General features: G+C 51.3%; 1 protein-coding gene across 1 annotated transcript; it reads left to right on the top strand.

The window, feature by feature from the left end:
* The first annotated feature begins 4,575 nt into the window (after nucleotides 1-4,575).
* GPR75 (G protein-coupled receptor 75) lies at nucleotides 4,576-8,543 on the top strand. The gene has a single exon (XM_081156946.1). It carries the CDS (start codon nucleotides 4,674-4,676, stop codon nucleotides 6,291-6,293), a length of 1,620 nt encoding a protein of 539 aa, XP_081013072.1. The 5' UTR covers nucleotides 4,576-4,673; the 3' UTR covers nucleotides 6,294-8,543.
* Nucleotides 8,544-16,736: the final 8,193 nt, after the last annotated feature.

The raw sequence follows: 16,736 nt of genomic DNA, 5'->3' as shown, positions 1-16,736 counted from the left end.
CCTCCGAGACCGAGATCCCCGCGGGCCGCTGCGCCGTGGACGCCCCGCCCCGGCCCGGCCCCTCCCCCTGTCCGCCGTCACCCCACCGGGGAGCGCGGGCTCCCGAGCGGCGCACCTCGCGCGGCGCAGGACGGCGAGCGGCGGCCCCGGCGCGGCGGGAGGCCCGGGAGGCGGCGAGGGCGCGAGGGCGGGCGGCGAGGGCGCGAGGGCGGGCGGCGCGCCGGCCCGGGTGCCCGGCGGAGGGGGCGGAGGGGGCGGCGCCCGCCGCGGCTCCGTGCCTGCGCCTCTGCGCCCCCGGCTCGCCGCGGCATCGGCTCCCGGGATGCGCGGAGGCGACGGCGATGATGCCTCCGGCCCTGCGCCCTCCCGGGCGGAGCGCGGGGCTGGGGTCCGGGCTGCGGGATGGAGGAGGAGGGGCGGCGCTGCGGCCCCCGGGCAGGTGAGCGGCTGTGGGCCCCTGCGGGAAGCGACCCCGCGTGACCAGGGAGGGGCGGCCGGGAGCCGGCGGGTTGGCGGGGAGCGCGCTCGCTGGTCCAGGCCCGGGCGCACCCGCGGTCCTGGCGCAGCCCGCGGGGCAGCGTCGGGCCCCTGCCCGGCCGCTCCTCGGCTCTGCGCGGCCGTGGCGCCCCTCCCCCACCGCCCGTGGCCTGGCCGAGCCCCGCACCCCACGGCCCTCTGCGGACTCGTTCACGAGCTTCCCTGGCCGGCCTAGGCCCTGCTTCCCGCAACCTTCCCCACCTCGGGGGCTCCTGCCCATCTCCAGCCCCTGGCAGGGCTCGACCCTCGTCCCCGGTCCACACCCAGACTGGGGGACTCTGTGCCCCGCAGCCACTGACCTGCCCTACTCCATCCGCTGCTCCCGACCTCAAGAGGCAGTTCAACTGCGGACAGAGAGCTTGGGCTCTGACATAAAATCTGGCCTGAATCTTAGTGACCTTGGGCAAGTCATCTCACTTCCTGAGGTTTTCTGGTTCGACACGAATACAGTGGGAATGATACTGATACAGAACTTTGCTGTTTGAGGGTTAGACAGAAAATGCCTGCCTGTCCTCGAGGAGTGTAAGGCCTTCCTTATGAGGGAAGGAAATGAGTGGGAAGAGTCAGGCCATGAGTTGACTTGGGAAAGCGCATATAAAATGCCTACTGTACACTAAAATATGAAGACAGCAGCTAAGGAGAAATCATTGCCGCTGTGCAACAAATCTGCAGCGTTACTTTCGGGTCCCGCCTCCTTACTTGTAACCAGGTGCATGTGATAGGAATTCATTCCGTGTTACTGTAGCTAATATGCCTGCTTAAGACAGGTGTTCCAACTTCACATTTTTCTGGTTTTATGGCTTTAATCACATCGACCTCCTGGACCTATTTATGGTCCCAGAGATAAAGAGTAGCTTGTATGCTTGAAAAAGAACACCGGCAACCTTTATTTAATATTTAGGCAGAGCAAATAGCTATTCATTTACACCCCTCCTCAGATCACCGAGCTTTATAGTTCTGCCTTCATAACTTTGTTCCAAATTGTGATCTCGGCTTCCTCTTTCTTATAGTCCCAAAGTTAGTACAAAGACCTAGGTTTACTTTCCCTCCATTTCCTTTATTTCTCAGGTTTCTCTGCCAAAACCTTTACGTCTATTCTGTCCCCTGCTTTTCCTCCCTTTTCCCTTTCCAGCCTCTGATTCCTAACTTTTTTTCCCAAGTTATTGCAAAGGAGTGATTTATAATTACATTATATCAGAATCATAATTATCAACCTTGACAAAAAGGTACACAGAAGTGTGTGTGTGTGTGTGTGTGTGCACGCGCGCAGGGGGGGTGCAAATTTGGGGTTCCGAGAACTCTGAGTTGGGAAGAGATAGTAATACCCACTTGATAGGATTATATTGAGAATGAAATAAAGTTTGGTAACTTATGTAAAGCTTCTAGTATAAGTGGCTGGCATATAATAACCACCCACTAAATTATAGCTGCTGTAACCACCTTCTGATCTGGTCCTTCCCTTGATCGCTTTGCTGTTCTGCGGTGAAGGCTGTGGGCTTCAGAGAGGGGCTGCTCGCGTTCAGGTCCGTGCTCTAGGCGCTCTCTCCCTGACTCGCCTGTGAAATGGGAATGAGTTACAGTAACTCTCAGGGTTGTGAGGATTCCGCAAGTTACAGCGCGGGGCCCTGAGCGCAGCGGGTGGCACCTCAGAAGCACTCGGTGAAGTGCCCGCGCTAGTCATGATACTGATAACTACATTCCTGACCTGGGATTCTCCACTATTGTGTAACCTTTTGAAAGAGTTAATTTATTGAAAAAATTATAACTGTACAGAAAGTGGAATTTGCCTCATCTGCTCCAAGTCCCTTTTCCCCCTGCCTCTTGCCCTTGACTGACGCGGGCCCCTCACCGTCTCATTTCCCCCTTGACAGCTCTGTTTCCACATGTCTCCTAGCCTGGGGTCTCCGCCACTCCCATCACCCCCCTTCTTCGGTGTCCCCCACTCACTGGGTCTTTCTCTCAGCGTCCTAATTCCAGACGCTTCATCTTTCTGATTTCCCCAGACTGAACTCCTGCTTCGCTCTCCACCTGGCTCAGGTCCCTGCTGCCAGCGAGGACGCACCTTTGGTGAGGTGGGGGGGGGACGGACTTGCTGTCAGCATCAGTATCACCCCTCTGCCCCTCCTGCCCCCTCACATCGGGGCTTCTCTTCTACTTCTCTGTTCATCACTTAACCCCAATCCTCCAGTTAACAGTAAACAAAAATAGTAAAAGGGTGTCCTTCTCACTACATAGGTATTAAAAAGTGTTCAGGAACAGAATACAATCAAGTGAAAACAATAAGCTATCCGTTCTTATTAGTTTTTAAAAAATATGTCTTTATTGGGTTGAGAGAGGAAGGGAAAGGGAGAGAGAGAGAAACATCAGTGATGAGAGGCATTGCCTGTTACTGAATGCGAGCGGCTGGTCCACAGCTGCTTCCCGAGCCCCCAGCAGCCCCCCGTGACCTGGCCCCTTTCTCTGCACCCTGTGATCCAGCACCTAACAGTTAACCTCAGGCACAGCGGGAGGCCTCAGGGACTGGCTTGAGCTGGTGGGTAACTATTCTGAGCCTCCCCCTGGGCCTCCCCAGTGCCGTCGGTTATTCCTAAAGTGCTGGATTAAAGCAAATGCTTTGGGTCGGTCGTCAGGAGCACTGCATCCGTCTCCAAGGAACCGCTTAAGCTGTCCTGCTTGGAAGCATCTTGGGGAGCAGGGTGGGCTCCAAGCCACTCGGGGCTTTGGGGTTTGGGATAACAGGAGGTTTAAATCTCATTGCAAAATAGGGAGGGGGGAGGTTAAGAAAACAAAAGGGCTACAAGAAAACAAGTTGTTCTTTCTAAGGAGAGGCTGCGTCTTATGTTTTTGCCCACAGCGCCTAGCGGAAGGCTGGCGCGTAAGTGTGCACCCGAAAACTGTAGAGCAAGCGAATGGACGCACGACGGGGTGGGTGCCTCCGGCTCCATCAGGGAGACGTTCTTGCTGGAATAATGATAACTCACGTTTATGTGGCAGTTTAAAGTTTACAAAGCGGTGCTTTGCACCTTGTAAATCTCAAATATATTTCTGATCTCTTCATTACTTTCATTTTTCCCCCTAACTTGTAGTTTCCTACACAAACTTTTTTCCACAGGAGGGTATGGAGTTGGCCAGGAAATCACAAACAGGGAGAAGAAATTGTAAATAATGGCAAATAAGGGATTCTTCTCAGGGAAAGAAATAGGATTTGTTATTGATTTTTTTTTTTTTTAGAGAGGAAGGGAGAGGGAGAGAGAGAAACATCGACGTGAGAGCAGCATCCGTTGGTTGCCTCCTGTGCCCACCCTGACCGGGGATCGAACCTGCAGCCTAGGTATGTGCCCTGACTAGGAGTCAAGCCGGCCACTTGCCAGTGCCCAGGACGGCCGGCACTCAGCCAACTGAGCCACACCCGCAGGGCACCCTCTGCTTCTGTTTCAAGCACGTGCAGTTTTCCACCCCGATCCTGCTGCAGGGACCCACCCCCCTTCCCGCAGCTTGTCGGCCCCCTCTCCCTGCCCCTCACCCTCCACCCAGCTAGCTCCTCCTCACCAGGACCCCCCCCCCCCGCCCCTCTCAGCCTCCACCCCGAGGTGGATTAGGGCCCCTGTCTTGCTTCCATAGCACCCGGCGGTCATCGGATTTACCACCTTGGGCTGTAACTACACAGTTAGGTTGCTCGCCAGCTGAGATTGTGATCTCTTTGGCCGAGAGGTCATGTCCTTGTGTCGCAGGGTCTGGCACCAGGTGCTCCTAAAAGTAACACCTGGACACCCTTCCATCAGAATCTCGATGGGCGAGGCCCAGGAATCTGCTTTGTTTTAACCCGCACCCGAGGCGATGCTTAAAACCAGTTTGAAAACCACTGTGTCCTAAAACCTCAGATTAGCCGCACGAACGGGTTTGGAGGTGTTCGTGTCTTTCCTGTGCTGGGCTTTCTGTGCCCCGGGTCAGAGCTGACCACTGCCGGTGCTCTCGTGGAAGAGCCTGGGCGCTCCCGTGCTCCATGCCCCCCTCTCTGTTGCAGGGCGCGCGTTTCCCGGCGCCGGCTCTCCCGCCTTGGGCCTCCTCGGTCACGGGCCGCTCCTCGGTGAGCTGAGGCCCCGCCTCCCTCCCCGCCGACGCCTTTCTCTCGGAAGATGAACTCCACGGAGCAGCTGCAGGACGCCCCCAACTCCACGTGGCTGCCGGGGCCTCGGCCCGCGGGAGGGAACGGCACTGCCCTGCAGGAGGGTCTCCAGGGTCTCGTCCACGTGGCCACGCTGGTCACCTGCACCTTCCTCCTCGCGATCATCTTCTGCCTGGGCTCTTACGGCAACTTCATCGTCCTCTTGTCCTTCTTCGACCCGGCCCTCCGGAAGTTCAGGACCAACTTCGACTTCATGATCCTGAACCTGTCCTTCTGCGACCTGCTCGTCTGCGGCGTGACGGCCCCCATGTTCACCTTCGCGCTGTTCCTCGGCTCGGTGAGCGACATCCCCGACGCCTTCTGCTTCACCTTCCACCTCACCAGCGCCGGCTTCATCATCATGTCCCTCAAGACGGTGGCGGTGATCGCCCTGCACCGGCTGCGCATGGTGCTGGGGAAGCAGCCCGATCGCACGGCCTCCTTTCCCTGCACCCTGCTGCTCACCCTGCTCCTCTGGGCCACCAGCTTCACGCTCGCCACCTTGGCCACCCTGAAGACCAGCAAGTCCCACCTCTGCCTTCCCATGTCCAGCGTGATCGCTGGAGGCGGGAGAGCCGTGGTCTCCCTCTACGTGGTCGACTTCGCCTTCTGCGTGGCCGTGGTCTCCGTCTCTTACATCATGATCGCTCAGACCCTGCGTAAAAACGCCCAAGTCAGAAAGGGCCCCCCCGTCCTCGCGGTTGATGCTTCCAGACCACAGCCCTTCGTGGGGGCGCCTGTGACGGGGGCCGGAGACCCCGTCCCGTGCACCGGGCCCGCGCTCTACAGGAACCAGAATTACAACAAGCTGCAGCACGTCCAGGCCCACGGGTACACCAGGAGCCCCGAGCGGCCGCCGGCCCCCGCCGCCAGCCGGCTGCAGCTGGTGTCCGCCGTCAACCTGTCCGCGGCCAAGGATTCCAAGGCCGTGGTCACCTGCGTGGTGATCGTGCTCTCCGTCCTGGTGTGCTGCCTCCCGCTGGGGGTGTCCTTGGTGCAGGGGGTTCTGTCCAGAAGTGGGAGCTGCCTCCTCTACCAGTTTGAACTGCTCGGATTCACCCTGATATTTTTCAAGTCAGGCCTCAACCCCTTCATCTATTCCCGCAACAGCGCGGGGCTGAGGAGGAAGGTGCTCTGGTGCCTCCGGTACGTGGGCCTGGGCTGCTTCTGCTGCAAGCAGAAGACTCGGCTCCGAGCCATGGGCCGAGGGAACCTGGAAGTGAACAGAAACAAGTCCTCCCACCACGAAACGAACTCTGCCTACGTGCTGTCCCCGAAGCCCCAGAAGAAATTCGTGGACCGGGCTTGCGGCCCGAGTCATTCGAAGGAAAGCGTGGTCAGCCCCAGGCTGTCCGCCGGGCCCCAGCACTGCTGCCAGAGCAGCTCAACGCCCGTCCACACCCGCGTGGAGCCCTACTACAGCGTCTACAACAGCAGCCCGTCGCGGGACAGCGGCCCGTGTCGCCTGCAGCCGGCCAGCGCGCTGGGGTTCGCCAGTTCCTACATCGCCATGCATTACCACACCACCAGCGACCTGCGGCAGGAGCACGACGGCCCCTCCGCCAAGCAGATCCCCGTGCCCTCCGTTTAGAGTCCGGAGGCTGCGGCTCTCGGACCAACTGTTGGTTTCTGATACTAATTGACTTTTTGTTTCACTGTTGCCAGACGAGTAGTAGATCAAACCTTAAAGACTCAAACGGTTGGCAGTTAACGATTTTCTTTTGTCTGAAGTATTAGCATCTATTGGCTTGCTTTGTGATTTCTTGATATTTTAAAATTTAACGTAAAAGTTTATTATTTAGATTTTTCACCCTGACCTGTGTTCCAGTCTTTTGTACTAAACTTTTAAGCAGATCGTGCTACTATGTTACAGTAGAGGATGAACCGATTGTGATCACTGGACTCAGTGTTGCGAGTCTTTGAAGTCTCTGCGAGCTGGATATTTTAAAGAATGTGAGGTACGAGCTGTTATTTTTATTAATTGAGTTATAAACTTGGATTCTTTGAAGTGTTTAATTGGGAAGAAGGCACTTTTTGGGTGGCAGACTTATTTGAACAAATAATATATTGTTAAAACAGAAAATCAGAAATATATTATCTATAGCTATCCTTACCAAAAACACGCAGGCATTAGGTACTTTCCTAAGACAGTCAACCACGAATACAGTATTAAGATTTTTACCATTTCTTATTATAGACATTATTTTGTGTCAATTGAATAGCGATATAGTTTTATTTTTTTAAAGAAAGATGTTTTTCCCTGGTAAAAGTGCATTATTCTGCTGTGGAATGATCTTGCCCAAGACTGCTAGTGGAGAGGACCGCACCTGTGGTAGAGCTTTGCGGTTCCTGGGAGAGCCGGCGCCGAATGCGTTCACGCCGGTCCGGGTGGCGGTGTGCGGGACGCAGTCTAGACGTGTGTTCTGGAGGATCTGTTACTGCCCAGCAAGGCGTAAGGATGAGGGTGGGAGCGTTTCGATTTATGCTTTCCTTCTGTGCGAGAATGGTTTGTTAACAATCTGACAAGGAGTACCCAAGTAACTATTTAGAGACCTTTTTTTTTGGTCTTTATTTGTATATTATTGTGGTAGAAAAATTCTTAAGATCCATTTTTAAACCTAATTGTGTTATTTCTCTCGCATTCATCTTAAACTGGAGATGGGCAGTAAGAGGAAAATAGATTAAGTATTTCTCTACCTAAAACAAACAAATATAATAAAATATACTCTGTGATCCCTAGCATAACAACTGTAAACTCATATTTTTATGTAAAAATATTGTCATTTACAGTTAGCATTTGAACTCGTAATAGTTTTGGAACTATAACTGCTAGACCCAAGATGAGCATCAAGATACAAAATCTGCCTTCGTACATTGTTGCATTCAAGAACCGTTATTGCAGATTGGAAGGCACTTTGCCTCCTCGGATGAAAGCTGTTCAGTTGATAGCTCCCTCTCCCAGGCTCTTCCCAAGTGCAGAGGTCATGAGAGGCCAGGATGCTCGGCTGCGACTCTGCTCAGCCTCACCTAACAACTCTTACCTTTCAGTATCAACCATTCATTCTGTTTCTGAGACTGAAGTATGAGATACGGGTTTCATTTTTTTTTTTAATTATTTGCCTTTTAGGACTCTCCCCTTCTTTCTTTATTTTTGCTATTCAATTTTATAATAAAAGAGAAAGTACCCACTCATTTTTATTTTTTTTTGTAATTGAATGCTATTTTTGGAAGTCACTATGAACTGTTTCAATTGTGCTTTTATATTTTTAGTATAACAGTGTTTTTATGTATTAATACGCTCATGAGATAGGTTAGTGTATCATCTCTTTTTTATCAAATAATTAATGTATCTAATATCCTCTCCCAGGATCCTTTGAAGAACTGTGGTAGTCTAGGAATTAGACGTTTGTCTAAAATCAGAGCTTGGTGTTTATTCCAGTAAGCCAGGCAGCTTTGTAATTAATAACGTTAATTAAGAAGTCATTTCACACTTTTAAAGGTATGTATCTGTTCTGTGGCCAGGCATTTCAAATGTGAGTCAATAAAATATTTTTCTTAAAGTTATTTCTACTTGTAAAGTTAAAGATGATAGGTTTCCTCTGTGACCTTGGAGAGCACTTGGTTCATTTGGGGGGAGGCACAAATTACAGCGTGAAGAACACTAAGCATGTGCATGTGAGGCGCTCAGTGTCTTTATACTCATCAGTAAATTATTGATTTAATTCGCATGAAATACATAGTGGGCTAGATTCTTAGCCCTACGCCATGTCTGCATCCTTACGTAAGCAGGTCTACAGATGGACGAATATAACTTCTCTCTTCATAAGGGCTAAAATGAGAACTAACAGTAGTGAGAATTCAGTTGAATATGACTAATTATCAGGGTATGTTAATTAGTTCTCCTGATGCTTTACTGTGATGCAAACTGTGTGTGTGTTGCAAGCACTTTATAATTGTTCTGATGTTAACCATTAGGCCAGATTTGTATTTCTGATGCTTTTAATGTTCTTTTAAAATAATGTTTGGGAAATAAAAATATTGAAAATTCTAACAGTGCTGAATATCAGATTGTAGTACTATGACTTTTCTGTCCAATCATTTAAAAACTATCAGAGAATCACAGTGACCATTAATGCACAGTAGGTAACAATGTATTGAAGCTCAGAGAGAGTTATTTTCCGTGAGAGATGAAGTAATCTCTTTGGCCACATTTTGTAGCATGCGTAAATGCTCAGACTAACTAAGAATAACTCCAAAGGTTAAGTATTTATTAAATTAAGTTTCTCACCTGGCAGGAAAAGTCGAGTAAACATTTTTTTTTTTTTAAATATATCTTTATTGATTTCAGAGAGAGGAAGGGAGAGGGAGAGAGAGAGAAGCATCAATGATGAGAGAGTCATTGATCGGCTGCCTCCTGCACGCCCCCAGTCGAGCCCGCAACCCGGGCCTGTGTCCTGACGGGGAATCGAACCCGATCGTCGGGATCCTAGGTCGATGCTCAACCGCTGAGCCCCGCCCGGCCGGGCCTGACTAAATGTTTTAAAAACTTCTTTAAAACAAGATTAAAATCTGGAAAAAGGTACAGAGTTTTAGAATTTTTAGTTTATCAGTTTGTTTTAAGAACCAGAAAATACTAACTTCAGCAGAAGAGGATGCAACGCGATGCCTGCCGAGTCATTCGCAGCTCAGGGCTGGGGCAGGTCCCAGGAGCGCCTCCGTGGGAAACGCTGCGGGCTGTCACCCGGCGGGGCTGTCACCCCGGCAGGGCTGTCACCCCGGCGGAGCTGTCACCCCGGCAGGGCTGTCACCCCGGCAGGGCTGTCACCCCGGCGGGGCTGTCTCCCGGCGGGGCTGTCACCCGGCGGGGCTGTCACCCCGGCGGGGCTGTCTCCCGGCGGGGCTGTCACCCGGCGGGGCTGTCACCCGGCGGGGCTGTCACCCCGGCGGGGCTGTCACCCCGGCGGGGCTGTCACCCCGGCGGGGCTGTCTCCCGGCGGGGCTGTCACCCCGGCGGGGCTGTCTCCCGGCGGGGCTGTCACCCCGGCGGGGCTGTCACCCCGGCGGGGCTGTCTCCCGGCGGGGCTGTCACCCCGGCGGGGCTGTCACCCGGCGGGGCTGTCACCCCGGCGGGGCTGTCACCCCGGCGGGGCTGTCTCCCGGCGGGGCTGTCACCCCGGCGGGGCTGTCACCCCGGCGGGGCTGTCTCCCGGCGGGGCTGTCTCCCGGCGGGGCTGTCACCCCGGCGGGGCTGTCTCCCGGCGGGGCTGTCACCCCGGCGGGGCTGTCTCCCGGCGGGGCTGTCACCCCGGCGGGGCTGTCACCCCGGCGGGGCTGTCACCCGGCGGGGCTGTCACCCGGCGGGGCTGTCACCCCGGCGGGGCTGTCTCCCGGCGGGGCTGTCTCCCGGCGGGGCTGTCACCCGGCGGGGCTGTCTCCCGGCGGGGCTGTCACCCCGGCGGGGCTGTCACCCGCTGCCACCAGGAGGGAGGACGCAGGAGGCCGCCTGGGCTTTCCACTTCGGGGGCACCCTGTTGCTCAGAGGCGGGAACCTGCCGCCGCTGCCGCTGCCCCCCACTAGCCCTCCCGGCGCCTCGGGGCAGGGGGCCGAGCAGCACGCGCCGCCGCAGAGGAAGTTTGGCGTCGTGCATGTCGCTGGAACCAGACTTGCATTTGGAGCCCTAGCGCCCTGCGGACCTGGAAACGGCAGCTACACTGAGGGGAAACGACAAGGAGGTCGAGGACAGATCCCGAGGTCCGGTCCCCTCTGCCCACGGCGCCCCCTCCGGGGCCGGGCTCCGTCGCCACACCGGGCCCGTTCCCACGGCGGCGGCGGCGCCGCGCTGCCCCGGAGGTGACGCGCCTCCTCCCCGGGCCCGGCCGCTTCTGTTATCTTCTGTTATCTTCTGCACCTTTGGTGGCCTGCAGCTTTAATACGACGTGTATCTTTTATTTATCTTGGGATCTGTTGGACTCCGTGAATCTACGTCCCGGTGTCTTTCGTCAACTCCGGACAATTATCTTTTCAAATATCGTTTCTGTCCCATTTTCTCTACTCTTTTCTTACCTTGGCTTTTATTTTTTCCCTATGTCTTTGTTTCTGTTGTCCGGTCATGCACCGCGTCACGACATCTTGGTCAGAGACGGGCCACGTGCGCAACGGTGGGCCCGTGAATCGTAACGGGGCTGACGGTTCCCAGGGACGTGGCCGCCGCAGGGCCCGCGGCAGCGCCTCCCTCGCGTGTTCTTGGCGGCGCCGTGTACGCTCGCCCGCGCGGCCTGCCCCGGGGGAATATAGCCCCGACGTTTCTGTGCCGCACACACTTGGCAGCGATAATAAAAGGCGACGTCACCGGCTCGTGGCGTTTCAGAGCGCGCTTTCTCCTCACGGCGAGGCTCGCGCCCGGCGCCGCGCCGCCTGCGCCTCTCCCGCCTCGCGCTCGCCGCGTCTCCGCCTCACGTCTTGCGCTTGATCAGCCTCCGGTCATGTCATGCTGTTCATCGCGGCCCCGTGTGTGCAGAACCCACTGTTAACGTCGCCAGTGAGCGGCCGCGTCGGGTGATTGACCTGGAAATGGGACGGAAAGCGACTGAGGACTCTGAAGGTGAGAAATCCGCTCGCCGGCCGGGCCGCCCCGTCCCGCGCTGCCGACGATTTTGAAGAACAGGACAAAGTGACAGAGCTGTTCAAGGATCTGCTTCCTGAAGGCAACGAGACCTAACAAAAATTTGGGAAGGGCCTGCATCACACGCAGAGGAACTTCTAACGGCCTGGGTTGAAGACCAGCCCCACGGGTGCATCCCTCTCAGTCCGTGGCCGTCGCGGCCAAAGCAGACGTTTGTTTGTCGTCGGGAAAGAAAAGCCCGGCCCCAGCGACAGTGTTGCGTTTACGGCTGGCGCTGGGTCGTTAAGCGAGTCGAGAATCGTTCTTCCTTCCGCAACGGGGAAGTGAGTGGTGAGTCTGCAAGAGCGGGTGGGACGGCAGCTGGGGAATTTTTGGAAATTCTAGAGAAGCTGACTGTGGAGGAAAATTATTTGTCAGAGCAAATGTCCCGCGGCTCCACTCGTGGGCGAGCGCCCTACGCGGGTGGGCCGTTTTAAACGTTTTGTACACTTTTTGTACTGTACCTTTTCTGTCTGGAGACAAGTCCTGCCTGTGGTGTTCCAGTTGCCGCAGCGCCGGGGCAGCGGCGCGCGCAGGTCTGCAGCCGAGGCGGGGGGGGGGGGGGGGGGGGGGCGGGGGGGGGGCGGGGGGGGGTGGGGGCGGGGGGGGGCGGGGGGGGGTGGGGGCGGGGGGGGGGCTCAGCCGCGAGCCGGGGCGGGCGCTCGCTGCGCCCCCGGGCCTGTCAGTTCGCTCCGCCGTCGCGCAGCAACGAAGTCGCCCGGCGACGCTTGTCTCAGTATCCCTGTCCTCAAGCAACGCACGACCGTGTTCTGAATGGTTTCTTCCAGTTTCTCGTCCAGCCCATGAGTTCTCTCCTCATCTAATCTGTTAGAATTGATAATCAGCTGCTGATTTCAACTATTAGGACTAAGGTTTTCATTGCTAGAAATTTTCTTTGCTCATTAAAGAAAACCCTGTTACATTGTATTTTTAGAGTTTTCCATTTTGACATATATTTAAAAGTGAGTCATATATTTCTTAAACAGAGTAAGGATAGTTCTCTAAAATAGCTTTGAAATTTTCAGTATTTTTTTATTAGGCCTCTTGTGTATTGTTTTTGTTGGGACTCCCTCATGGTGCCTTGTTTCCTTCATGCTTTGCTCATTTTTACTGTGAGCTGCTACTTTTCCTTGAAAATTTTTTATGGAAATTCCTCCAGAAAAATGTTGCATGCACTTCTTCCAGGCAGGTAAGTGCATTACCAGCCCAGGGCTGCTTTCACCTGAGCTGGCAGTGGTTTGGAACCGCGTGGGTGGAATGAGGGACGCTTATGTGTAAGGCAGGGAGTTTGTGGTTACAATCTGTAACCAAAGTTTTTTTCTTTCCATTTCCCTGTTAACTTCCAAGACAACTTTTCTTGAGGCCCCCTGGAAATGGAGTAGATTGGAGTGGGGTAAGTTTTCTTCTCTTTATCTCTACCCTGAGGGTGTAGATCTTTGGGGTTCCAGTTTTATGGGGAATGGATCTCCTTTACGAGGGGGTGGGGGTCATAAAACTGAAGCTCAGTTTTTCTAGGTTTGGCAAATGCCTTTGGGGCAAAAGTATTCACCATCCTTTAGTTCCTTCTTAGTGTTCTTTTCTCTTATATTTTTGCCTTATCTCTTTCTTTCTTATTTGCTCTTTGGTACTTTTAAGAAACCTTTGGAAGGGGTTCTGAAGTTGAAATGTTTATTAAATAAATCAAAGCATTGTTATTACTATCAATCTCCCACCCAAACTGCTCCATTTAATAATATCTACATTTATTTTTTAATTTTTTAAAATCCTCACCTGAGGATGTTTTTATTGATTTTTTTTTTTCCCAGAGAGAGGGGAATGGGGAGAGAGAAATATCCATTGGTTGCCTCCCATACACGCTGTGACGGGATGGAATCTGCAACCCAGGTATGTGCCCTGACAGGGAACCAAACCTGCGCTTTTGGTGCGCAGGCTGCCGCTCCAACCAAGCCACCCGGCTAGGGTTCAAGTTGGGTTTTAATATGTTTTTACCTACTCAGAGACAGAAGTTGAAGCCCTCTTTATAGTCCCAGGATGCTAATTAGCAGGACTAATGAAAGGGGACATGGGTCTTGATTTAGGAGGACTACAAGGCCTGTTTCTGTTACTCGGCGAGGGACCACCCGGGCCAGGACTGCCAGCCAGCCTGCATTCATTCTCACTGCGATTCCTTGGCGCACTGCAGCCTGAGGACACTGAAGGTGAAAGCAAGTGCACTCCTCAGCAACCACATGGGAGTTCAGGGAGAAAGGGGTAACTGGTTTTTGCAGGGAGAGGAGGGAGGATACCAATTACTTTAAAGTATATGGCAATTTGAATGAAGGTGCAGGGTTAGTGACATTTTGCTTTCTGTAAGAGATGCTTAACAGACAACCTCTTTAGGTCCAATAACTTTGATATTAATTTGATCAAAGACATTACTTCATTGCTCATGGACAAATTAGTGAATTTTCTTTCTTCTAGCCCAATAAACAGAGAATTTTGCTTTTTCAAAACTACACTTAGCTGGTGCCAACATAGGTTCAGGCTGTTTCTCTGAGTTCCATTTACGTGCAGGTTGCCCTTTTGACACTTTCCAGAGCCTTTGGCACGCTGATGAGGGGCAGATCTTCCAACTGACTCCCACTGTGGGAATCTTGATTTTCATGCAAAGGGCCGATGTTTTGCAAAATGCAGGTTGTTCAGATGCCAGATTGACCTTAAAAAGTGGAGCAATTCACAAAGAAGGCTTTATGCCCGTCTTCTGGGGCTGTGGCACTAGGGTTGGTTTTATAACCTGTGTGAATGCCTCAGGCTCAGCATGTCTCCTCTGATGCTCGCAAGGGCTAACGAAAGCGTTTAGCTTGTTTGGCTTTAGCAACCAAGTGTGTGAAAGAAACTGTAAGACCTGATTTTATTCATATTGTTCTGAGGAAAGATATAACGGGGAATTGTGTTCTTCACAGAGACCATCATGTTAGACACTTTCTCTGAGGGATCCAGAGTACCTCAGCACCGGAATGTTTTCAGTTCATGGAGCTGGAGGCTGAAAATTCTTTTCTTAACCTTAGAAGTCAGGCACTTGACTTCAGTTGCTGCCCCCAAATGGGGGAAATAACACCTGAGAGACAGACACTGTCCTCTTGTTAGGGAGAAGCAACATACAGCACCATGCACGAGAGAGCAGGGTTAAGTAAGACAGCAAAAAATTTAATGATGAGGTGCCGAACCTGGGTGAAAAGGAGAGCAGGTGAAACAAGTCGGTACTTCTACCCCTTGTTCTTTCCCAACTATTGTAAAACTGAGGAAAATTGTTTTCCTCAAACACCAAACACTGAACGATAAGGACTGGTAGGAAGCCCATGGGAATTGGGGTGGCTGGGGAAGATTTTATAAGGTGTGGGTGAAAGAGGATGGGGGTTCATGCATTTATTTAGCGAATATTTGTTGAGTGTCACTTTTATGTAGGTATGTAGTGGTCTGTGGTTTCTCTGCAACCCCTGCCAAACAACTGAAAAGAAATTGAGAAATGGATTTTCTTTTAAGCCATGTCACCATATAACACTCATATATATGAAAGATAGTTCTATTTCTGTGTTCAAATGGAAATGCAAGCACTAGTAAATAAAATCACCCACACCAGGAAGAGTTTAAAAATAGATTCTAGTATAGCTGATATTTTATTTTCATTTGAAATTATGATTGCAAATCCCACTTATTCAAAATTTAAATCTTTATTATTATTTTTTATTTTCCTGTTGAGCTAAGGCTTTAATGTTAGATCTTTGGTGCACCTAGGTCAATAGTTTGGCCTGATTAGGTACTAGAAGTTTAAGCATTGTCAGAAATCAGGTCAGGCCTTTGTCTGTCAGCCTGACTGAAAAGAATAGTTCACCAGGGACTGAACACAAAGCTTGCTATTCAGTTTAGCTGAGAGAATTTGTGGTCCTCTGTTGCCAAGTCCCTTTAATCAAGGACAGAAGGCTATAAACTAGAGCTGGCCTCTACCCCATCTAGTGGCGTCCCGAAGAAAAGCAGGTAAAGCTTAAAAAAAAAAAAAAAGGCTCCATGTCACCATCTTCCTGTAAAGATGAGCTACTAGTTACTTCCCTGAAACCCTACTCAGGAGGATTAGCATGTGTGAAATTGTTAAAAGTGAACTTCCTAAGTCAATGATTCTCAATCACGGGATAATTTATTTAAAATAAGGAGAATCAATGAGGAAGTACATTTAAAAATGCAGATTCATAGGCTCTGCCCTAAAGAATCTGATTTAATAGGTCTGGGATAGCACCCACCTTAAGAGTCCCCACTTTGAAAAGACTTCTCAAAGTGCATTAGGCGTATTGCAGCTGAGCCTTTTCCTCCGTCTACGAGGGTTTCAGCCGACTTATGTATCTAGCAGAATGGCTGCACAGTGGAGGTAGCAGCAGACAATTCAGAGATCAAATGGGACTTCACAGACTACTGAGAGGGACCCAAGACAGAAGAAATACGGAGACACCTGGCCTAGCCCTCCCCTCAGAGAGGCTGAAGCTGTTAGCCAAGAGAGAAGTCTGACTTATTTTTTTAAAAAACTTTTTATTTTGAAATAATTATGACTAGTATTTTTAAGATCTGAGGTAAACTAGTCTAACACAGTTTTTTTAGTTATTTTCCCCCACTTACAAGGTGTTTGGCCTAAATATTCTCAAAGTGTGTTCTAGCACTAATCTTTCACAATTCTAACTCCTTCCCTTCCTATACCTCTAATCTAAATGTGAGGGTATCTCTATTTGTCTTAGTTCACTGATATAATAAATATGATTCTTTAATTTATTAAATAAATGAATTTTAATGGCTTTGGTCTCATCCTATTATGTTAATAGGAGATAAGGGCACTATTAGAAAATAAACTAACACTTATTGGGAATCTGGTGTCAAGTACTGGGGCTCGGCTTTTCACATAGAGTAAAATTAATTCCTTGACACAAGTACCTTATCAAGTAAGCAGTCTCTTTACAAAAGAGGAAGTGAGGACCAAAGAGGTGAACCGATCTGTCCAGGATCACACAGCTGGCAAGTTCAGGGCAGTATCTGGACCTAGGTTTGAACTTAAAGTGCATGCTCATTCTGTATGTGCTGTTTCCTACTAAAATCTACAAATAGCTTGTCCAGTAGCCAATTCCATTAACCTTTTCTCAAGAGAAAATATCTTTGGCCAGAACTACTGAAAAGGAGGAAAAGTTAAGTATTTTATGGCCACTTTTCTGTCCTTATTTAGATACGTATGTCTAAAATACAAAAGGGTCAGTTTGTGTGCCACAGGGTAGTGGAGAAAATAAAGAAACTAAGTGATCTGCCATTGACTATATGACAACACTGCTTGTGGACATTTTATTCGCTTTAAAATAAAT

This window comes from Miniopterus schreibersii (assembly GCF_964146895.1).
Source record: "Miniopterus schreibersii genome assembly, chromosome: 13".
Classification (NCBI taxonomy): Eukaryota; Metazoa; Chordata; class Mammalia; order Chiroptera; family Miniopteridae; genus Miniopterus; species Miniopterus schreibersii.
Note: the sequence above shows the minus strand (reverse complement) of the source record. Positions and strands in the feature narration are given on the sequence as shown.